This window comes from Lepisosteus platostomus, chromosome 10 (assembly GCF_059453375.1).
Source record: "Lepisosteus platostomus isolate fLepPlt1 chromosome 10, fLepPlt1.hap1, whole genome shotgun sequence".
In the NCBI taxonomy this organism is placed as follows: Eukaryota; Metazoa; Chordata; class Actinopteri; order Semionotiformes; family Lepisosteidae; genus Lepisosteus; species Lepisosteus platostomus.
Window position 1 is genome coordinate 43,442,582 of NC_142620.1, and position 22,327 is coordinate 43,464,908.

The window sequence follows — 22,327 nt, forward strand, 5'->3', positions numbered from 1 at the left end:
TTTGGCGCGTCTCCAGAGCTGCTACGAACAATGGAGTTAACGGCCGTGTGTTTCCGTGTGTTATTAGTGTGAGTGTGAGCCAGTGCCTCTGCCCATCTGATTGTTCTTGTGGATCGCTCTGGCCTTTTCTCTCTCTCTTTTTTTTTTCGTGACGGCCAGCGATAGCTGCGAGGCCAAGGCTGCGCATTAATTAGGGCCGAGCTGCGAGAAAAACAAAACAAAAACCGACTGTCAGGAGGTATCATCCAATATTTACTCTGCCGTGTTCCGAAATGATGTGTGTTTATTCAATTTCCACATAAAAACCATTGCCAGGTAAATTAAAAACTCCTAAAATAGTAAGTAAGTGGGAAATTAATTCAGCAGTTTAATCTAGAGCTAATAACAGTAGCAGCCTCTGAAAAAGATTGCTACAGCAGGGAGTTAATTAACAGCTTATTCCCCATTTGATAAAAGTAATCCACTCTAATTCCAGTCTAATTTTACCTTGATGTAATATAAAACCACAAGCTGCTGCCGGTGCTGGTGATTATTAGCTCTGTCCTGTGGCCGCATTGACAATAAAGTCAGCAGTATCTTAATGCTAGACTGACTGCTAAATGCACACAATTAAAGTTGGAATATAAAATCGAAGCACAGTAACTGCTTACTTGAGGATTTCATCTTTGCATTTTCATTTCTCTCTCTCCCTCTTTTCCTAAGTTTTCTGCTGTTTTCCCAGATTTTTTGTGGCGTGCCCCCCATCCCTCTTGGATTATTCTAATAGATTCCTCTCATAAAACCCTGTTCGCTTGCTGTAATGAGACATGTTTTTCTTTGCCTGTTCCCCAGAGAGAGTGTTTTCCAAAGATGTGAGGAGCTATTTCTCAGAGGCCGGTGGTGGGGATTGTGTTTATTAGTTGCAAGTTTGGCATTAGGGGAGAAGCAGCAACTGGTGAGCAATTAAAAAAACAAGAGAGAGAGTGAAGGAAAAGGAAGAGAGTTTGCGTTATTTTACTTAAGCAAATAACAGGATCGGCAATCTAGGGCGTGGCCCAGACAAGAATCTGGGTCAGGAAACGAGGTGTATCGTTTCTTTTTCTGCGTGTATTTTCTCATTTGCGCACAGTTTTAGATTTGTAAAAGCAATATCAGATATACAATGTTTTTTTCCTTTTCTACTGTGAATAGTATTGTATACTTTGTAGATAATTTCAATTGATTTTTCACACATACAGTAGATATCTGAAATGACCCATGATTTCCTTGGAATCCCAAGAAAAAATATCCCTTTGAAATTAAAGACCTATTGGCTGCTATCCTTCCAAATGTTACTTATTTTGCTGTTATTTTCATATTATGCAGTCATTTTCACGTTTTTTTTTGTACACAGTCAAACTCAGTGAGTTTCCTTACATTGGTTCCATGTCTTGTGTATTTGAAAGACATTTTAAATACATACAAATACATATACAAATACAAGACATTCACATTGTGAAAAGACTCACAATGTGCACAAGCCACAGGACCTGCTGTACAGTCTTCCCTGCAAACAGCTCATCATCAATGTTGATTCTCCAATTTCAAGCATGTAAGTATGTTGGATGTCCTTTGTGTTTTACCATAGCGAATGTTTTCAGATTGCCTCGTGACTCATACTAAATGCTAAAAGAATTGCAAGTCAGCCTCACAAATGCATAGCTGGGCTTCTGTATTTCTTTAAAAAATTCATGTGTTGTAATCATTCTATTTAAAAGGGCAATACAGTGTTGTTACACTGTAATTTATTTGGGATTCTAATAAGGGTATACTTTGAAAACTTTAACTCAATTTAATTAAAGCTAATTAAATCCTTTAAAGCCTTGCTGGGTCCTAACTTCAAGAACAAAATTCTCAGAAAGTAGTAAAACTCGTGTAAATAAATAAAGAAACTTGAGAATTCATTGTGCTGATAATACCTTTGAAAACGTGCACCATTATGTTCTTTTCAATCCCCAGGATTCTCATAAATGTTTCAATTTATTGAATCTCTTTGTGCCTTGCTGTTTTGAAAGACCTTGGGGTATTTCTTTAAAGATACCATCAATGTCATTTTGTTCAAAATGTAGACCTTAATGTAATGTAATTCCTCATTGAAAGTTTTTCTATTCACCCTTTTTGAATAGACACTGTATTGTTTTAGTTGTGTTCTTCCCAGTGCTGACAACTGTTGTGTTAGTAGTGGAGTATATTTTTCTTTTTTTATTTCTCAGAAATGTACCAGGACTTAAAATGGTATTGAGCAGACACTGCATGATTGGAAAAGAAAAAAAAAACTACGACAATCCTGTTTAATTTATCTTCGTCTAAAAAACAATACAATTATGTACTGTATAGAAACATCCATATTGCTAAGAACAACAGTCATCCTGGTTTCTCACTTTTCGCCCTCCCTTCCCTCTGGTAAGCGTTGTAGGAACATAAAGACATGAACTTCCAGATTCAGAGACATCTTCCCGCAAGATGTCAGATCACTGAACTCTACCCCTACCACTGACTAAACTCATCTACAGTACATAACTGCACCTACATTACTACTCATACTGATGTTTTTTTCTCTTCTCACACTGCTTGTCTGACTTGCTTTTTTAAAGTTGTATGTTATTTCACTTGTTGTTGCTGCTGCTATTCTGTGTTTATGTTTTGGTGATTCCTTAATATCTTTGTATCGGAGCATACAGTACATGCCAATAACCATTTCATTGCATTTGTGCGTGTGACAAATAAACTGAACTGAATCTTGCAAGACCACAAAATTTGACACCAGAACCTCCCGCGGACTTAGTTCAGAATCCCCTTTGAACTAATATCTGCTGATTTTTTCTCCCCTGTAGGAATTATTGCGCATGTGCAACAATACCTGTAGTACAAGGAAGTTTAGTGTTGTACAGTATGTGTTCCTCAGACACATTAATGTATTCGAAATTTGAATGTAAATAGTTTTGAGGCAATTAAAGAAATGTTTACAAATATGTGTTACAGCTTTATTTTTGCATGTGTTAATTACTGCATGGGCCTTTAAGCTATTAGAATTTGCACGTTAATATCTGATTCCAGCCTGCCCTAATTTTCACTTTCTCACCGTGTTAAGTGGCAGAGATTCGATTACGCCTTGCAGCTATTCTTCTCGTTATACATTCACCTCACCTTCTGTCTTCTCTTCTGAAACACCAGAGTTGAATAAAATATTGCTTTTTTGTCAGTTTTTGTCCTTTCTGCAATCTCAGTTTACTCAAAAGGTAGGGTAGGAAATAAACAGGAATAAAACCAGACGCCAGTTCAAGTCTCCCTAATCAGTCAGTCACACAATCTGATACCTTTTGACGACATTTTGTCAGCACAAAGAATAAGAAAAAATAGAATTATGTGTGGTGTCGAAAATTGCACGGATGACCCTTTTATTACAAAATATGATCTGTCGAAGCTTATTCTCGCAGTTGTTTTTTTTCCCCTGTCTAGAATACCTTTCAGATGCAATCGGGGACTGTACACGCAGCTTCTGCTGAAAAGTCCCCGAAAAGCACTTGCTCATGATACACAGATAAAAATGCTTTAGAAAACTGTTGCCCCCTGGGAGAAATACAAGATTTTACTGGAAAATAAGTCATGCATTTGGAGTCCAAAAGGGATTCATTTTTCAAGTCAAATGCAAGTATTTTTGTGTGCGTTTTGCTAACACTCTTGACCTTATGCTTTGGAATGCAGAGCGTGTCTCGCTTCAGGTACCAGACTTTCACAATCATCTATTCACCAAAACATTGATTAGTGTTTGTAATTGACAATAACCTGTAGAAGAAGGTGAGGAATTATTTCAGTTCATTCTTCCCATAGGTAGCCTTTCTTGTATTCTTTATATCCAGATTTAATGCATTGTGCTCTTTTGTACAGTACAAATGGCACTGGTGAAACACATTCCTGTTTCTGTATTAAATCATTTTCATTCTATTTTTCTCTCTCCAAATGTGCTCAAAATATGGTTCTAACCCACTTAGATCCGGGGTCTATATAAGAGCCTAGAGGTGATGAAACCTGAATGCTGTGGATGTAAGATCACCAGGAAAACAAGCGCACAATGTAGCAGACACCAACATTTTGCTTTCCATACTTTGTCCTGATGTCTGCATTAATCATCGAGGTGATGGAAAGCTTTTTCCTTTTAATCTCGCTGAGTGTTTTTGACCTCCTTAGTAATTCCTGTCACTGCAATCCAAATAAAATGGAAAGTGTGTTCTTGGTGTATGATAGCAATAGTCAGAGTCACAAGTATTTTTTACAGCCCTTTCCCAATGGAGCAAAATACTGTTAGACTACATCTTTTTGGATTGATTCCACCTTTACTAATTTTCATTTCTTATTTTAATGTAAATTATAACTAGGTCGAGGATAACAGATCTACAGTAAGGTCTACAGTAAGTGCATTGCTGTTAATTTCAAAATGGGTTTGCCGTGTTTCTGAAGCTTCTGACTAGGTATTTTTTAGTGAGAACATTTTCATAACAAGAGTTGGGGCTTTTTCTTTCTACAGAGAAATGAAAAGTTAAATTCTTATTAGAAATATAATTGCATGTCATAATACTTTGCAAGACACAGAGTTCATCTTGTGAATTTTTAGTAACAGTGAACTAGCCCATGTTCATCTCGGAATCTCAAGATCAGCTGATGAAGTGTGGGAGGCTGGGATTAGTATCAGTGTTCTTTGAAATCATGTTCAGACAAAAGCTTTCATTTACTTTGAGAACAGCCTGATGTTACTCCTGGTGAAGGATTTGCAACCAAGGATAAAAAAGATCAATAACAATCTTTAAACATTTTGTTTTTTATTGGAATCAATGACGTTATTGTATTTTTATACGTCTTACCCACAAGTAGCAATTTTTCAAAGAGTTTCAAACCATTTAGTTATTAAAAATAATTTAAAGTGTATTTGCAATTATTTTTGCCATTTTTCATTGTTGGTACTTAGGAGCTAGTCAGCAGTGAAACATTTCATCATTCTTCTATTTTAGGGAATGATTAATTTTTGTGTCATATTAAAATAATGCACTGCTCTGAATACTTTATTTGCTAAGTGACCCACATATCAAAACAGTACTACATTGGTACAGGACATACTGTCCATTACACTGTACAGTATATGAAAATGTTTGCAAGTTTATTCAGCATGTTAAAAAATTACATTAGCTTGCTTGTGTGATTGTGGGATAACTGTTCCTGAAACAGCTTTTGATTTTAATATATTAGATTTCATATTACCTTTCATATAGTGTGTACCCAGTTATCCTGTGAACTCATTACTATTCAATTTTTTTCATCAGTATGAATTAGAGATGTACCAGATGCTTATGGTGTACTGAATTGTTTTGTGTAAAAAAACAGTTATGTGTGTTGTTATATGACAGATTTTGGCTGAAACCCATTAAACAGAGCTCTTAGTATTTTCATTGATAGGCTCGTGATAGAGAAAACAGACATATTAAAACCAAGGGTCAGAAATATATTTACTGAGCAGTGCCTATACATCCTTTGAATGAAATGGAAAAGTATTTTGGATCCTGGATTGCTTCATAAAAGGTTAACTCGTCTTTGGCTTGAAAAAGAGATTTACCTTGTGTAAACACAGAAGAGCTATACCTAAGATATATATATATATGCGGTATATATAACTCATCCCTGTCAGTTGCTACATGTATGCTAAATGGGGCAGCTTCTGAATGATATTTGGACAGTAGCACACAGCACAGACAGCAGATCCCAGAAAGGCTGAGTTTTGTCTAATTTCAGGTAGCTTCCATTGTACAGTATGTGTTGCACCTGTGTGAGGTGGTCAGGTTCATTGTTGGCAACAGGGTCCTACTGTCCTAAAAGATTCACGAGTAACTGGAGCTGCGCAATGGCAGGAGGTCTGGTAACAGTGTTCATTTATAGTAAGTGAGTCAATAATTAAATACTACTAAGTAAGTATTAAGTACAACTCATTAAGCAGTACGGTGCTAAAAGGGAATATCAGGTGCTGTGCAGAGTTCTTTTGCTGTTCAACACAAGTAGTGACATTACTGGGGATTACCATAACATAATAAAACTAAGGATACATCACAACTTATTCATACAGGAAATGCAGTTGGCTTCAAATTTGTACACTTGGTGCAATGTACAGTAACTGAAAGTTGCAATGTAACATTGAAACAAGTCTGTCCAAGTGTATGAAAAACATTGGAGCCACCGTGTCGTGTGACACAAAGTGCCGAATGCGAACACAAATGAAGGGGAAGATCAGAGTCACTGTCATGGCGTGAAAACTGCTAAATGAAATTAGATTAAGAGTCTTTGGTTGTATTAAATTTGACTGGAATGCTGTTGGCATTACTGAACTCTGCCGCCCACCAGGGACGGTCGAGCTTTTTGAAGACCTTACCTGCTGCAGTCCTGGAGGAAAGGGCTAGATTAGGAGGAGAACAGGCGCAGTGAAGTCACTCAGAGTTCAAGTGGAAGGAAAACCAGGAGAGCCCTTAAGGGTGGAAGCTGTGGGACTCCGGAAAGACTAAACATTCTGTTTAATTCTTATCTATTTCTGACATTTCAATATAGTTCAAAGTTTTGTCTGAAAAAAATCTTCATTCATGCACTGCTACTGTATGTGGAATGAGAATGGCAGCAGAGACATGCTAATACACGAGTAGATTTAGGAATGCTTGTATTTATTATTTAGCTGACTGCTTTATTTAGGGGTTCCTTACTTTGAAAACTAACAGTATAGTCATAAAATAGAACAACGATATAAATAAAATGTAGTTATTGGAGTAATCTATCATCGTAATGTAACCAAAACAAGGAGCAGATCCCATCTCAAATCACTATGGAGACTGTTAGATCAGCCATTCAGAGACAGAATCTTCTCTTTGACTGTTATGTCATATCAGGTTGAGTAATCCAGTAACAAAAAGGTTAAGGTAATTTGTGATTTGGCTTGGAGGGCTCGTAAAATAATCTATTTTTTTCATAGAAAACCCCTTTCTGTAACCCGCAGAGAAAACCAAAATGTTGAGTCAGAGGCCAGCAAACTTTAAATATGGCCAGTATTAGCTGCAATTGAAGTATTATATGAAAACTAAACAATACGCAATCTATTTGGCCGGCCTGGTGAAACTGCCACTATAACTCCTCTTTCATCTCCAGTGTTCCATTTCCTTAGGTCAGGACTTTACTCAAACATCAATTACCATTGCTTTTTGATCTTGGTCTCTTAAAAAAGCAGCACCTTTATAAAAAATCTTGAAGAGACAGTGACACCATTGTGTATGTTTTATGCTCCTGAAGGTTCAGGAGCAAATAGGACTGTCTGCTCTATGTGATGGAAGTCGTCTGTAATGGTACAATCACTTTTATGTCAGTGACAAGAACCAAACAGAGGCATCCTTCAGAGCCTCTTAACTGGAAAAAAATCTATCCCCTCGGGTCAATAGAAATGTGTTAAATACCACTGGGTGACTAGATTCTTTTCTACAGACTGAAAACTTCTGTAAGTTTATCCTCTACTTTTTGCAGAAATAAATTAGCTGCTAATAACTTAGTTACTCTCACAATTAATCAAGATGTGAAAGTAGAACACCAGAGACCAGCTCTTTGTTTTAGTTTGAATGCTCTGTTTTTGTGCGTGCTTGTTTCACTCCTCTTGCTAAAGCCTGAAAATGTACCTTTTTGTACCATTTAAAGGTAGAAGTTCACACACAGTCCTGCTGAAGGAAAAAAAGCACTCTTGTCACTCAGAGCAGGTCCTTCTCTATAGAGCTATTCCATGGCCAAGGGATAAATATCAGCCTTCTGCATGACGTCTGGTTAGACTCTGCATCTTGCTCTGTTTTTTTCTAAATCTATGTAAATGATGTAATGATATACTTTCTGTTTATAAGTATAATTCGGGACATTATACATATTAATGTCATAGTTGTATCTCTGCATTTATAATGTATATAAATTTATTGACAGTGACAATATTCTTAGGATGGTTGGATGCTTTATCAACTACCCTGAGGTAATGCAGAAAGCATATGTACAGTATCATTAGTTACCAGTTCCATTGTGTAATGGTTAGTATAAAATTAATAAAGGAAAAGCAAAGATACACAAGAACTTGAAAAGCACATGGAAATGTATCCCTTTTCAGCGATTATGAGTAATAGCAATGAGCAAAATAACATTTGCAATACGGAGATGTATTAACGATTTAATAAGAGGTAAAAAAAATGTTTTTATTATTGTTGTTTTTATTTGTCACAAAGATTAATTAAAATCTGTTTTATACCTCTAGAGAAATCTGTAAGTGGTTCAGATTGTTGCTTGTCTTCAAAGGGGACTGTAAACTTTTTCCGTCAAACTAACTTTTCGGTATCTTCTGGGAATTTATGGCCGGCAGCCAACTGCAATTAAAACAGTTCTGCAGGTTTCACTAAACTCTTCCTTTACTGTATAAGGCCGAGGTTAGGACTGGGAATAGCTAGGTTATTTTCAATGCTTGCTTGTATCTTTCCTCTTTTTTGTAGTCTGTTCTTGTTCAGCAGCCTTAAGTGCAGTACTTTTGCAGTCTTTGATGAACTCTGTAGAACTTATGGGCAAGTAAAAGGGAAGACAGCTGTTGGAAACAGGCTTTTTTTATCTTTTTTTTTTCAAAAACGGATTTTGGGTTAGTAAGAATCGAATAACATGCAACTGCTGCTGGTGAATTCAGAAGATTTTCTGTGTCAGCATAATGATACTAACATTTAGGAAATGTAGAAGAGCCTGGGATTTGGTATTTGTCTTGGGATTGAGAAGAGAATGCCTACCGGGGAACTAAAGCTTGAATGAGAACCAGTTAGGTCTTAACAAAACTTGAAAAAAGATGACAAAATAAAGACATAAGAAAGGTTGCACTCTAGAGTAGGCTGTATGGTTCATCTACCTTGTTTGGTTAGGAATAGTCAATTGATCCACAATTTATCATAAGAGCATTTTATGACTGAAAAGCTTATCTTCAGTGAATTTTTGTTTACTCTTTTAAGAGGTAACCATAGTCAACTTGGTCAGCTCTTTATGACTTCACTGTTCTATTTTAATGTTGTTACCTTATGTAAAGTAACCATAGTCTCTACTCCTGATTCATTGCCTGGGATTTTACATCTCTGTGTAAGACCCTGCTTTTCCCATGATTTGCCACTCCAATGTTTTGTGCTTTTACTAGAGTAAAACCTGCAATTAACTATAATTTTTTCACATGGACTCTTTCCATTTCAAAATCAGGCTCTCTTTCAGAAATGTTACTGCTACTGCAGTAAGTTTTCAGATATTACTTAACTACTGATCTGTATTGCCGACCTACATAACGTGGTCATTTATTTTGTTAACTCACCAAAAGAAAACCATAAAAAAACCTTGAAAGTAACAAAATGGCCTCAGATGTGTTATAGTGTTCCTATTTTCTTTTTCAAACCTTGGTGCTATAAGACCATGCTATTATGTGCTGTTTAAATTGCTCTTTTATGTAGCTTTTGAAATTTGTAGCTATGAAATTATGTAGCTGATGAAAATTGATTTATATATACACACTTGTAAATGTGGCATAAATGGTTGGGATATTTCCGCAGAGTATCTTTTCATCCTTGATTGCATTGAAAGGCACTGTATGAATAACAGCTAATTTATTGTTATTATTTTTAATTCTGTTTCCCTGGTTTGATCCTTAAGAGTTACAATATGAAAGCTCTTAGACATTCAATGAGACTTACGTTTTAAAAGCAGAATCCTGTAAAAGGAAGAGGACTTCAAAGAGAAGGGCCTTGTGCAGATAGATTTGTTTCCCATAGAAAAGTGCTCTTGGCAATTGCGTGTACGTAGGTGTGTTTTGTTCTTCTAGTTTAACGGTGACACTTATTGCCGTTTGCAGTAATAAGCTTGGGTCTCTTTTTCAAGTGCACAGCAGTCCCATTGCTGACAGACTGTGGGATTAAGCAACAAAATTAACTCATAATAAAATGAATCAATCATTGTGACAGTTTGTGTAAATGTAGCTATTGAGAGCATTTTTCCCTGTTTCCCTGGGCTTGATCAGAAGTAACTGGGATGCATAAAAATAGAATTAACCTTTTTCTATGTCTGGGGGGCTTAGTTTTTTTAGATTTAATTCTAATAATTTACAGATTTTGTTCTTTGATTTCACTATAGTAAATGTGGCCGAATGCGCCACACTTCCTTTCTGACACCTGTGAATGAAGAGAAAAAAAAAACATAACTCGATTTTTTAACAAAGAACACAAATGGTCATTTTCTGGAAAAGAATAGTTTAGCAGTGGAACACACCAAAACTTTTTATGTAGGCTTGAAGTCATTTTACTGAGATTTTAAATGACAGAATATAATTTAAAATACACGTCACATTTTATGAAACTGACCTTTTAAACTGTAAAAGTAATTTTTCTAATTTTAAAATGACAGAGCTGAGCTTCTCATGCATTGGTATTCAAACCTCTGCATCAGTTTTTTGTATTTTAAGTCAGGAGAGTTTTTATGAGCAACGCACTTCTATGATACCTTTCTAATTTGTTTTAATGCTCTGTGTCTGATAAAGACTAAATCTAGCTTTTCATTTCTTTCATTCATAATCATGTAATCCAATCACTGGAATTAATTTAGTCATTTCATAGAAATGCTCCATTAGGATGTAGATTTTATGGTTTACTAATTGTCACTGTATACGCATTATTGTTTTGTTTACAAATAGCATATCGATAGTAAAAAATATTCGCTGTGCCAAGCCTTAATTTAAAGTAATGTAGTGATGACAAGAAAGCACTGGCTATACAGCACCATACTTTGCTTTTTCTTGGTTCTTTTAATGTACTAGAATGGGGTTTAAAAAAACTTTCTCCTTTTAATTCCAGCTGAGCTCACAGTTACTTAATTGAATTCTTAATTGAACTAATTACTTGTTTAATTAAAGGTTCTTCTAAAAGCCAGAGATTTCAAGTCAGACGTGAAAATTTCGCAGGTACCCAGAAAACTCCTGAAAAACAATTAGACGTCAGGAAAGCGATTCATTTAATAAGGAGTTTTGTTAAGTAACTCAGAGGTCAGCGGAAGAAAACAAAGATATGGAACTGCAGACACAGAGTTCCCCAGGACCGTGGCTGAAAAACTGGCTACTTATGCCCTCTGAAAGAAAAGTGCCATCACTTATGCCACAGTTTTCTGGTTTGTTTTCGTGTTCTGTCTTGCTTGTCTGTGTTTAACATTCTCCAGCTCAGTTTCAAATGATTTAAAGCATATGCAAGGAGCTACGTTGCTGTGTTTGATGCTGCTGGGGCTTATCCTTTGGCACTGAAATATTGCTTTCTCTCTGTTCAACTGGTCAGTGCTGGGGCACAAACTGAACTTCTAAGCCGAAGAAGAACTTCCAATATCCCTCACTCTTCCTGTTTTCCTTGTACGCGTTGCTTGCCGACAGCGAACATCTGAAACATAAAACATCAGCGAACATCTGAAAAATAAAGTGCAATTATCCTGCATTTACAGGTCTTTTGTTATGTAAATGGCCCTTCTTTGTTTAATGATTTTGGTCCATTTATTTTCTAAAAGTTGGAATTTGTTTAAAAACCCAAGTGAATATAACAAGACGTGCTACAAATGTTTATTTTAATTTATTGCAAGGTTTGCTTAATGAGAAATCCATAGTGTTGTTTTTTTTTCTCGCTGCATAATTCAGTTTTTTTTTTCTTCAGCAGTTTTCCTGTCGCTGGAGTTTTTAAAAAAAGGATAGCACAAAGTATTGTATGAGTAAGGTGGTTTCCTGGCTTATGCCTGTTGTATTACCTTCATGTTTTTCACAGCTGTCCATATGTGGACAGCAACAGATTTGGACTTACTCCTCAGTGGAAAACGGTATATATATAAAAGATCCATATTTAAAATATTTTTTATATCCCCATACAATGGAACCTATAAGCATTGCAGCAGGTCTTGAATTGCCCAACATAAAGAAAATCTTTAAAAAAGAGCACCTTTATTTTTGACACAATTCAGAGTTTTTTGTGAGCAAAATCTCAGTTTATTGCTTTCACTTAAACAAAACAAAAGATGCAAAATACAAAACCTAGCAAGAACAAGACAAAGCCCTTTCACCAATATGCCAAGCACCTACCTCTGCTTATCTCTTACTTGAATTAACTGTGCGCAAGTGGAACATTCAAGGCATTCGAAGACTTGGAGCAAATGACTTTGGAACACCTGCAGGAATGTGACCAGGCATTATTTCAACATGCACTTGAAGGGAGAAGGGGTTAACCACTGATGGCAGCTACTCAGACTTCACTGGACTGTGTGCTGGCTCAGCTTTAACTAATTTGCTGTTTAATGCATTAATGCTCTTGTAATGCAGCTGCTGTTCTGAGCCTTATGTGGGTTTCAAGCTCAGGTCCTTTAGGGCTTCAGCGCTCACGGCATTGCTCCACTGAAACGAAAAAGCCGGCAGGCGAGGCAGGACCTCAGACGCCTCTTGGATTTCACCACAGCTTTTCTTTCACCATTTTGTCTTGCAGGTCTCACAGCCGCTGCCATGGCTGAGGCAATGAAGCTCCAGAAGATGAAACTGATGGCCATGAACAACCTGCATGGCACAGGCAGCCAGAATGGCACGGAGTCAGAGAACGAGGAGCTCAACTCCAATGCAGGTAAGAGGAGAGTCCTAACTCATCGTCATCACATGGGTGGGTCGTCCTCGGTCTCTGGACTTTAAAGGGACAGTGATAGTGACGGGAGCTTATTGAAGAGACTGGCAATAACATGGACTGAGCGTGTTATTGAATTCAACTGGTCACCCCCTATTGTTATTTAGGGGGTTTTATTATATGTTAGTGGGCCCTTCATTCCAGGGCTGCATGGAAAGGTATTTGCTACATCTTTTAGTTTGTTCTCATGGCCAGGTCTAATACTTTTGGTCCGGTCAACTTTTTTTTTCCGTTCTCTCAACTTTTCAACCATTTACACTACTGGCCGCAGACACTTGACTTGCTTTTTCAGGGACCTCTATATAATGAATGTGTTCTACCCTGCAAGTGATTTAAAAAGCCCTTGCCTGTGAAAATCTGGGCCTCCGCCTTTCTCATCCCTCTGTTCATTGATTTGATTTTAATTCAGTGGAGGCCAGTTTAGTCCTCCTTCATTGAGATAAAAGTTTTGTATTCGCCATTATATCTACACATCTGTCCTGTCATGAGGTTTCGCATTCATGTGGTGTTTAAATATTCTCCAGAAGGGTAGCTGTCTGCTAAAATACCTAATTAATTATTGAATTGACAGCCACAGTGCTTTTTTACTTCACATGACCCACATTGACATCTGCATAACACTGACCACTCTTCAAAACACTCACAGCTACTGTATGTATCGGCTGTGAGCCAGAGACAGTGTTTCTCCTTGAGCCAATACACTCGCTTTCTTTTCTGAGTGTAAATGGAAAATACAAGCGTCTATACAAGCTATAATATTAACACCATTTGCGCATACTGTATGCAGTGCAATGTATTAGGAAGTATTTCTGCTGGTGGCTTTGGGAATCACACACAAGAGATCTTATACCATTTACAGAAGCTAAATCAGAATGAACAGTTTATTTAGAAACGGGATTGTTTAGTTATAAATCACTCATGGCTTGTCTCACTCTATCATCCTAGTTAGGAGTGATTCCAGGTAATTGGTTCTGGCTATGTGTCCCTTTGCTTAGATATGTTTTATTGAGGCTAATAGCCTCCTTAATAGCTACGACCTGACTGTGCATTTAGATTGCTTTGTGACTAACAGCCCTGGTACAGGGCCATTCAGTTTAGGAGATGACAGAAACCTCATTTTATTGGGTTTTTTTTTTGTGTGTTATCTTTTAAAACCTGTTTCTGATTTTGTGGGAGCGTGAGCTTGAAAATGATAAAAGGAGCATTAAAAGAAGTGCACATTAAGAATCCTCCCCATGTACAACAAATTCAAAATGTTTAGACAAAGCCTGCAAAGGACAGACAATGTGGCAAACACTTAATTGATACAGAGGACACGTTCCTAAAAACACCTATCCTGAGTCGTTTAGAAATAATGCTGGCTACTCATACAGTGCAAAATGGCCATTATAACTAATTTAATCTTTCACTGGTCTCACTAAAATGGCATCTCCTTAGATTCTTCAGTAAAAAAGAATTGACATCCAAAGATGTCAGACCTCTTTTCTTTTGGATAAATTATGAACTGCAGTGACTTGAATAAAATGCTTTCGTTTTAGACTAAAGTTGACTTTTATCCAATATGCCGTGGTAGAAAAGCAGTGCAGGAACATTGGAGGAAACACACAGAGGAAGACACAGAGCAGTGTTTGCAGGACTTCTTGGGTAATGCAGTGGTCAGCAAATATTGTCTGATGAATGAGTAAACAAAATTATTCCTTTTCATAAGCGTGCAAGAACATAAGGAAGGTTGAACAAGAGGAGACACCAGTGGGATCCTTCTAGCTTCTTAGCTGTGTAAACTAAGTGTAAATTTAAACATCACATTTAAAGCATGTTCTTACAGTATATATAAATATACAGTGTATACTGTATAGAAAAATAGCCTTTCGGTTTTCCATCCAACTTCAAGTGCTATGGTTCATGGTTCATCAGTAATCATTACCAGTCACAACTTTGGTGTCTCTTTGCTGAATAAGCCACATGATGTTCAGATATGAAAATATCAAGTATTGCACTCACTTCAGACCTACTTTTTTGAAAACAAAATGCACTGTTTCTTAGAGTACTTAGAAGTGTGACATCTGTTGTTTGTGAACCAAGAGGAAGTTATTTTTCCATCTTTTCTTAATAGTTTTTATTGATTGGCTCAGTTTCGATGTAGAGGTAGAAGTTAAAGTGCCTTTTTCATTAAAAAAACAAAACCATTGAATTACAGAGAAACTACTGAATAAAATAACTGAGAGACAATATTATGAGATTCAGAGACACAGATTAAATTGCACTGAGAATCTGTGATTTGTCTCTTGGGCTCTCCTAAGTTCTAACGCTTTGCAAAACAGGACCTGGGTCTCGTGTTTCTTGTCTGAAAACACATTTAAGTTATATGAAGGATCTGTCTCAGAGTAGTTAAAAGGAAAACACTATAACCAACAAAAGACATTGTATAAAGCGATTAGATTTATCCACCTTTCCTTTGGGAATAAAATTGTATTTGCCCTTTCTTTTTTTTAATGTAAAATTGATGAATGGTGCTTTCATGGGAGTTGAAAAGAAAACAGAATTATTAATCCTGCAGATTTGGGAGAAAATGTCTCAGCCCCTCCTTACCATTAATGCTGGTTACATTTCAGCTGTTCACACTTGGACATGAGTCAGTGGCTTCAGACTGGCTGTAAAGTACTTGGGTGCTTATTGCAGGAACTTTATTTTTGATACAACTTGGCTTTAACCTGCTTGGCTGAGTGAGATGGTGGCCTGGCTATGAGGACGAAGCTACTGGAACCCCGCCCACAAGCTGATATTAGCCAAGGTGCCACTGCAAGGGCGATATAGGGGATATTTATTTGAGCCTGGCACAGGGCTAGCCCTTCAAGCATCAAATAATAAAAGCAAGTCCACCTCCAGGCCTGCAAGCTTCTGAGTTTTTGAGTTGTTCAGTACATAATACCTAACAAATACTGTACATCCAGAACAAAACAAGGCCCAGGAATTATTGTAACCCTGGGATTAATCATGCAATCACCAGGTGCAGGCTACTGTAACTGTAACAAACGCGATACCAGAGAGGGAATAACGAAACATGAGGTTTGATTGTTCTGCATCTAGCTGTAATTCTTAACATGCTGTTGCAGTGTCAGCTGTCTTAAAACACCTCAAAAACATCAAAACGAGAACCTCGCTCTTGTTGTGAAGCTCAGTAAACCTGGCTCATAGACTCCTCCTCCCTATATTATATTTCATCAAGCAACAAGCAAAGCTGACATGTCGTTGATTGATGTGGCTGAGGCTACGCACTGTCATGTGAACAGAAAGCACTGTGCTTCAGTTGGCTAGATAGTTGTGGTTGTTGTTTTGCTGTGATTTATCGCCTGTGTGAGTGCATTCCACCTATCTATCATTTTACCTCATTTTAGGGCCTAAAAGCGTTTTAGCTCAAATCCACTTGTGCTGCTCTCTGCCTAATGTATGGCAGTGAGTAAAAGGTTATAGTTCTAGTTTGTTTTGTGTGACAGTGTGCTTGGTCTCTGATTACAAAAAAAAAATGTTTTCATACAGGTCAGGGTACTTTACTATAACGTGTGAACTTTCTTTACTTTCTTTTGGTGATGGGAGATAAGCCATCAGATCTGGTTTAAATTAATAGTGGGTTTCTGTTCATTAGAAAGTGAACTGCGCATTTTCTGTCAATTCTGAGATTTTTTACAAGCGTGCTAACAGTTTGGTAAAACAAAACAACATTAGTTTCTGCAGGGATTGAATGCTAACGTTTGTAATTGCCCTTCAAGTTCATCAAACAGCAACAGAATTGTTTTGCGTTAACCCTTCACTGCTTTCCTACCAGGGCAGTCCCCAGACAAGATTAGAGTTAAAGCTATTTTTGCAACATTGCGTTTAACTCAATCCACGAGAAAAGAAAATCAAAGGAGTTTTAATCTCTTTGTGTTGCAGATTTGCTGCAAACTTCTGATTATCTGTACAGACCAGTAGGGAGATAAAGGTTTGATTTCAATCTGCTCATTTGCAAGCTCAGTACGAGAACCTTGGTAAACTCCAAAAAACATCTAATGCTTTCTGTGTGGATGGTGATTTAGAGATCACAGCTTTATCGTCTAAATTGTTGCACAGTGATCCAAGTAATTAATCTTGTACTGTACAATAGGGGGATTCTCTGGAATGATTAATTTGTCCATAATCCCCACTCCCAAACATAAGGGAAAGAGCTCTGAAGGAAACCCATAAGCAGACTGGTAAAATCTTTAGGTTTTGTCATTCAGGACAAATATGTGATTTTCAACTGACAATTTTCATGTTTCTGCTGTGCAAAATCGAATCCAAGATTATAGGTCTAGGACTAGTCAGATTGAATAAAAAAACCAAGCACAAAATGCTCATAAATCATTTTTTATTTATGTTTTAGTCCATTGGAAGAAACTTTCTATAGTCTATGGCAGTACTACTAGGTTTCTCCAGGTATCTGGAGACACTTCGGACTAAAGTGAAACAAATTCAATAAATATTCTTATGTTGCTCTAGAAACTGAATTGATACCTAATTTCACTTCTTCCAAGGTATCCCAAAAAACATTTGGTGGAATATGTCATATGGTTCATATTTTGTGGCATGGTAATAAAGTGAAGCAAGGTCATTTCGGGCAAGCTCATCCGTTGTCAGAAAGGTGTTTATTCCTGGAAAGAGAAACACCAACCTGCAGCTCTATCCCGGAAACATGAGACATGTCTTTGGGTGGTGGGAAGAAACCGAAGGACCTGGAGGAAAATGCAAGAAGAACATGCAGACTCCACATAGACGGCTTTCCTAGTCTGCAATCAAACCCAGGTTGCAAGAGCTGTGAGGCAACAGCATTGGTCATCATGACACTCAAGCTGTTTACAATACTCCAACATTCTTCCTTCTTTTTTGAACATTTCACAGTGTGTTGCATTCCCTGCAAAATGCATTTAGGTGTATGTTAACTGTATATCGGAAGGATGTAAAATGGTTAAAACATACTTTTATGGCTTAATTCTATTTGGTTTCATTTTATTTGACCTTAGATGCTGTGATTTGGACATTTAAGTACCTATTGCAAACGTAAGTTCTTGCACAAAGCATTTAAGTTGGAGTATAATATTATATAGAGTAAAATAATACAGATTTATAGAGTTTAATTCTGTTAACACGCAAAAGAACTCCTGTTCATTTTTTCATCAAGAAAGAAACACATTTAAGTTATCTTGCTGTTTATATCGCTTTTCTAGCCCTCTTTTGTTTGTGAGAAGTGCTGGGGAATTCACATTGTAAATACAACTGGATTTTCACTATAAATCCAACATTTAGATATAGTTCTGAGGTTCATCTGTCTCCACATTCCATTTCAGCTACCCGGGTTTGTGGTCTTCCCTTGTTGGGGGATCTGAGACCAAGCAATGTCATTACCTGCTGTCTTCTGGAGGTGCCCTATGATAATAACTCACGTTGTATTATTGTTATGAGTTGAGTTTGTGTTCGCCAGCACTCACAATGGACAGAGAGGTGTCCTAGGTTAAATGTCAGATGGTAAAGTCAGTCAGCTTTAAACATGAGTTGTAATTTGTAGTCTCCTGAAAAACTGTGCGTGATGGAAAAAATGTCTTCAAAAACATTACATGACAGAAAAAAATGGTTTATTTTGTTTGTTCTCTGCTGGCAACTTTACAAGAAATTTCCCCACGTACTGTATATCTCACCACAGACACTTGCAACTCGTCTACAGACAAGTTAGCGACACCTGTTTGCACAGTTTCATTAATTTTCCCAAAAGGGCCCCTTTAAGATTTTTATTGAAATATCTAGAGATGTTTGGTCCTACAGCTGCTCTGGGCTACAAACAGGTGGTCTTAATGCAACTTTTGCCAGATTACACAGCTTGTGTTATTGTAATGAAAATGTTTTCATTTACTGGAGGTCAGATCCCTTAAGTACAAAATAAAAAGTGGTGAGCGTAAGGCTTCTGTGAAATGGTGTCTTAAAATATAAATACACTGTTGAAATATCCCATATCCCATAAAAGAAAATAAGGAAATAAAAAAAGCCCAACACATCTGGATCTAGTAGGAGCAGCAGAAGAATAGCCGAGAAGTGAAAAGCTCATTGCTTTAATGGAGCACTGTCAAGGAAAATCAGTATCACCAATGACATAAAAGGAGAGCCAATATTTTTCCTCTGACATGTTAAAAGAAAAATTCCATGCATTATTTAAGAAAACGCTGAAATCTGTCAGGGCCATGATTGCAGAGTTAGCAAAAGCAGGTGCTTCTTACTTCCACTGCTGAAGTTAACAGGCCTGTGTAGGCACAGATCCATATTGTGTAACCTTTTGTGTTCGACACCCACCACGAATCACTAACTGTTACATGGTCAGCAGTTTTTTTTTAGCCAGTCCTTTTTGAAGCCGGTGTATTTCTTTTTTATAAAACACTGCTAGGCCTGTACATTTTGATTTATTTATGATGCTTTTACAAGTTTAATCCGAAGGATGATGTTTGATATTGCTTTTAATTTTTTTTTTGTAAGTATTTTATTCTCCTTCAGTCGTATCTTAAATAAAAGACAAAACCTTTCTGACATGTCGGCTGGGAAATTACTTTATTAATAACAATTCTCAAAAGCCCTGCTGTTATACTGGAAGACATGTGACTCACCTGCAACCATACAGTTTTTACAGTCTGTTCAGCTATCTTTTAAAAGCTCATCAGTCTCCTACAGAGATCGTATCAGTACTGCCTTATCCAACACACTGCATAAGAACAAGAACACTGCATAAACAGAAGAATTAGGGATTATGAACTTAACGCACTGGTCTTGAGCAATATAAAGACAAAACAAACTCTTGGATTAAGGGAATTCCTCTGTTATATAAGCCCAGTGAACAACTGGATGTGAAGAATTCGTGCCAGTCAGTGTGAAAGTAAAATGTAGGGACTGCAGCAATAACAGGTTGAATAGCGCGTTGTAAAGAGCTTTTCATTCTGAAGGATTACAAAGCTCTTTATATATCTACCTCTAATGTTCAGCATCTACCTGGTTAGCCATGGTAGCCATTCTGGGTCAGGAGCCCCACTACATAGCAGATCAGGTGAAGAAGTGAGAAATTACTGCAGCGTTTGAGGTAAAGGGAGAATTTAGATTGGCAAGTCTAAAATTTAACCACTTATAAAGAAGATCTTTAATTAACAACTTCTGAAGACTTCAGTTTACTGTCTGATACAAACTACAGCATCTCATAAAGCACAGGGTCCCTGGTCACCATACTGTGGCATTGGTTTGGAAATTCTGGTGGAGACAGAAGAGTTCTACCTATTGGTCTACTAACACAGCTTACCGGAGCTATCCTTTCTTAGAGGTCTCCCATCCCAGTAATGCTCAGGTTCAGTCTTGCCAGATTCCTGGATATTTAAGCAACGAACTGAGATTTTAGGAAGGCAAGAGAAATGTGTAATACTTTAAACTGCACTATGGCAGAACTGAATGATTGACATTCCCTGCTTCCTCACTGTTGGCTTCACTAAATACTGTTGGTTGCTTCTTTGTGCACATTTGGGCTTAGGTAAATTGGGTGAGAACGATAAATTAGATACGCAACTTTCTGCCCAAATATTAACACCATTACAGCTAGATAAAAGGTACGAAACTTAAAGACTGAGTAAATGATTCATCACCAAAAAGTTATTTTGGACTACCACTGGTGGTCAGGCATAAAATGTCTTAGGAGAAGAACATGTCTGTTAAATGTGTCTGTCTTTGTTTAGAGAGTTCCTTTTTGAACCTTAAGGCCTTACCGCTTAAGATAAGATAACTACATTTTGAAAAGGTTGTACAATTTCCCTTGATTCAGCAGTAATAAGATCTCTGTACACTTTCAGAAAAAACGTTGGTTCGAGCTGGTGATATAGTAAGCATTTGTTATTTCATTTAAAGAAGGAGATCTCAGTGGCATGGTTTAGTGAATTAGTGGGGTTATTTGCAGTGAACAAGCTGTGGTCTTTCAGCATGACAGCTTTGAAAAAAATGTAAATGGTATAAAAAACACTAACCACAGCCTTTTGAAGAAATACAACTTGGGAACAAAATCTGATTACCTCGCTGGGAATATTCGTCACTTAGCAGTTGTGCCGGAAACTTGTTGTGCCTAATTAGCTGCCCAAGACCAAATAATTCCGAATTATCACTGGTAAAGTGGTGTGTCTGGTGCAGATGATGCATGGTTGTGCCAAGGAGTAAATTAAAAAGAGATGCTGTATGCACTTCACGGTGTACAGCACTTCACTCATTAAAGAGCAGCGTTTTAAAATTCCATTGTGTTCCAACCATGTGTTTGTGGTTCTGGTGAATTCAGCAGCACTGAAGAAGAGACAGACATTATTGTTAACTACAGAGGTTCTGTGCATCTTGTAGGTTGACAGTCCCATTCCCTGACACTCTTTGCGTTTCATCTTGCAGCTGCTCTGTCGCACTGTCCATCAAACACATTCTATGTCTTTCAGTGAAAGGGACAGGGTATTCTTATTTGAGTTGTCCCTACCTTATGTTTCCTTTTATAGGTAGAACAACAAATTACATTTTATGCCAACGAAAGGGTAAAAAGAAATGAACGCTATAATTTGTCATGATATTGAGCATGCCCTACTAATTTGTCTCCAATTTTGTTAAATTCTTAGGCCCATGGAACAGAGAAGTAAGCATGTTCCTTCCTTTTCTCTTGTTTTATGTTTCTCGCTTCTGAAAATCACAGGCTTTTACAATCAACATTTTGCAGATGATTGCTATAATTAACCTTCCCCTTGCCTCCTCCTCTCTTCATTGTTTCTGTTAGACAAAATGGAAAAATCCGTTGGTGCTTTAAAAAAATGCTTTGGGTTGTATGATAAAGTTTTAACAATGGATATTAGCAGTGAGGTAAAGCGAAACTCCAAAAGAATATGCTGCAGCATAACGGCACCTTTTGTCTTTCGAAATGGAGGAATTATTCTCTCTTGTGCGGCATCTCAGTTCTGTACTTTCTCATGTACTGTACACTAAACAGGCTCGGGCTGTACTCTGTGCCCATGTTCCTTACTCCTCTGCTAAAATCAGAATAGAATTATTAGTTCTGGCCAAATGACAGATATCTTTTTTTGGCATTGTGTGGCACTTGTGCACTGCATGGAGCCAAATTGGAGATGAGAAGGATTTGAAGTGTGATTTTTGGATTGAAAAACAGGTTGATTCCGACCAGCTCACAAAGCCAGTCATTTAGGAGGATAATTCGATTCTCCTGCCATCTTTCTATAAATTATTCTGTTTTTTCTGTAAATGGTCCCGTGGAAAAAAAAATGCATTATCATCTCTTGTCTCTTTTTACACTGTGGCTATAGAGTACACTGTGGGTAAAAAAAAAATCTAATTTACCCCTTTATCCTTTATACTTTACCCTTTATAAGATTAATTTCTCTCATGTAGGTTCGAAAGAGAGGACAGAGACCCAAGTCAGAATTAATAATGTTGTCTTTTAATTACTGCAGACTAGAGAACAAATTAAAATTACACATAAAATGTTA

General features: G+C 37.2%; 1 protein-coding gene across 4 annotated transcripts in view; it reads left to right on the forward strand.

Annotated features, from left to right (window-relative positions):
- The window catches only part of dacha (dachshund a), a 231,922-nt gene that overhangs the window by 129,356 nt on the left and 80,239 nt on the right, over nt 1–22,327 (forward strand). For all 4 annotated transcript variants that reach the window (XM_088649090.1, XM_088649091.1, XM_088649088.1 and 1 more), the window contains exon 3: nt 12,582–12,713. In XM_088649090.1, coding sequence (XP_088505216.1) covers nt 12,582–12,713 — 132 coding nt within the window. The remainder of the gene's footprint in view (nt 1–12,581; nt 12,714–22,327) is intronic.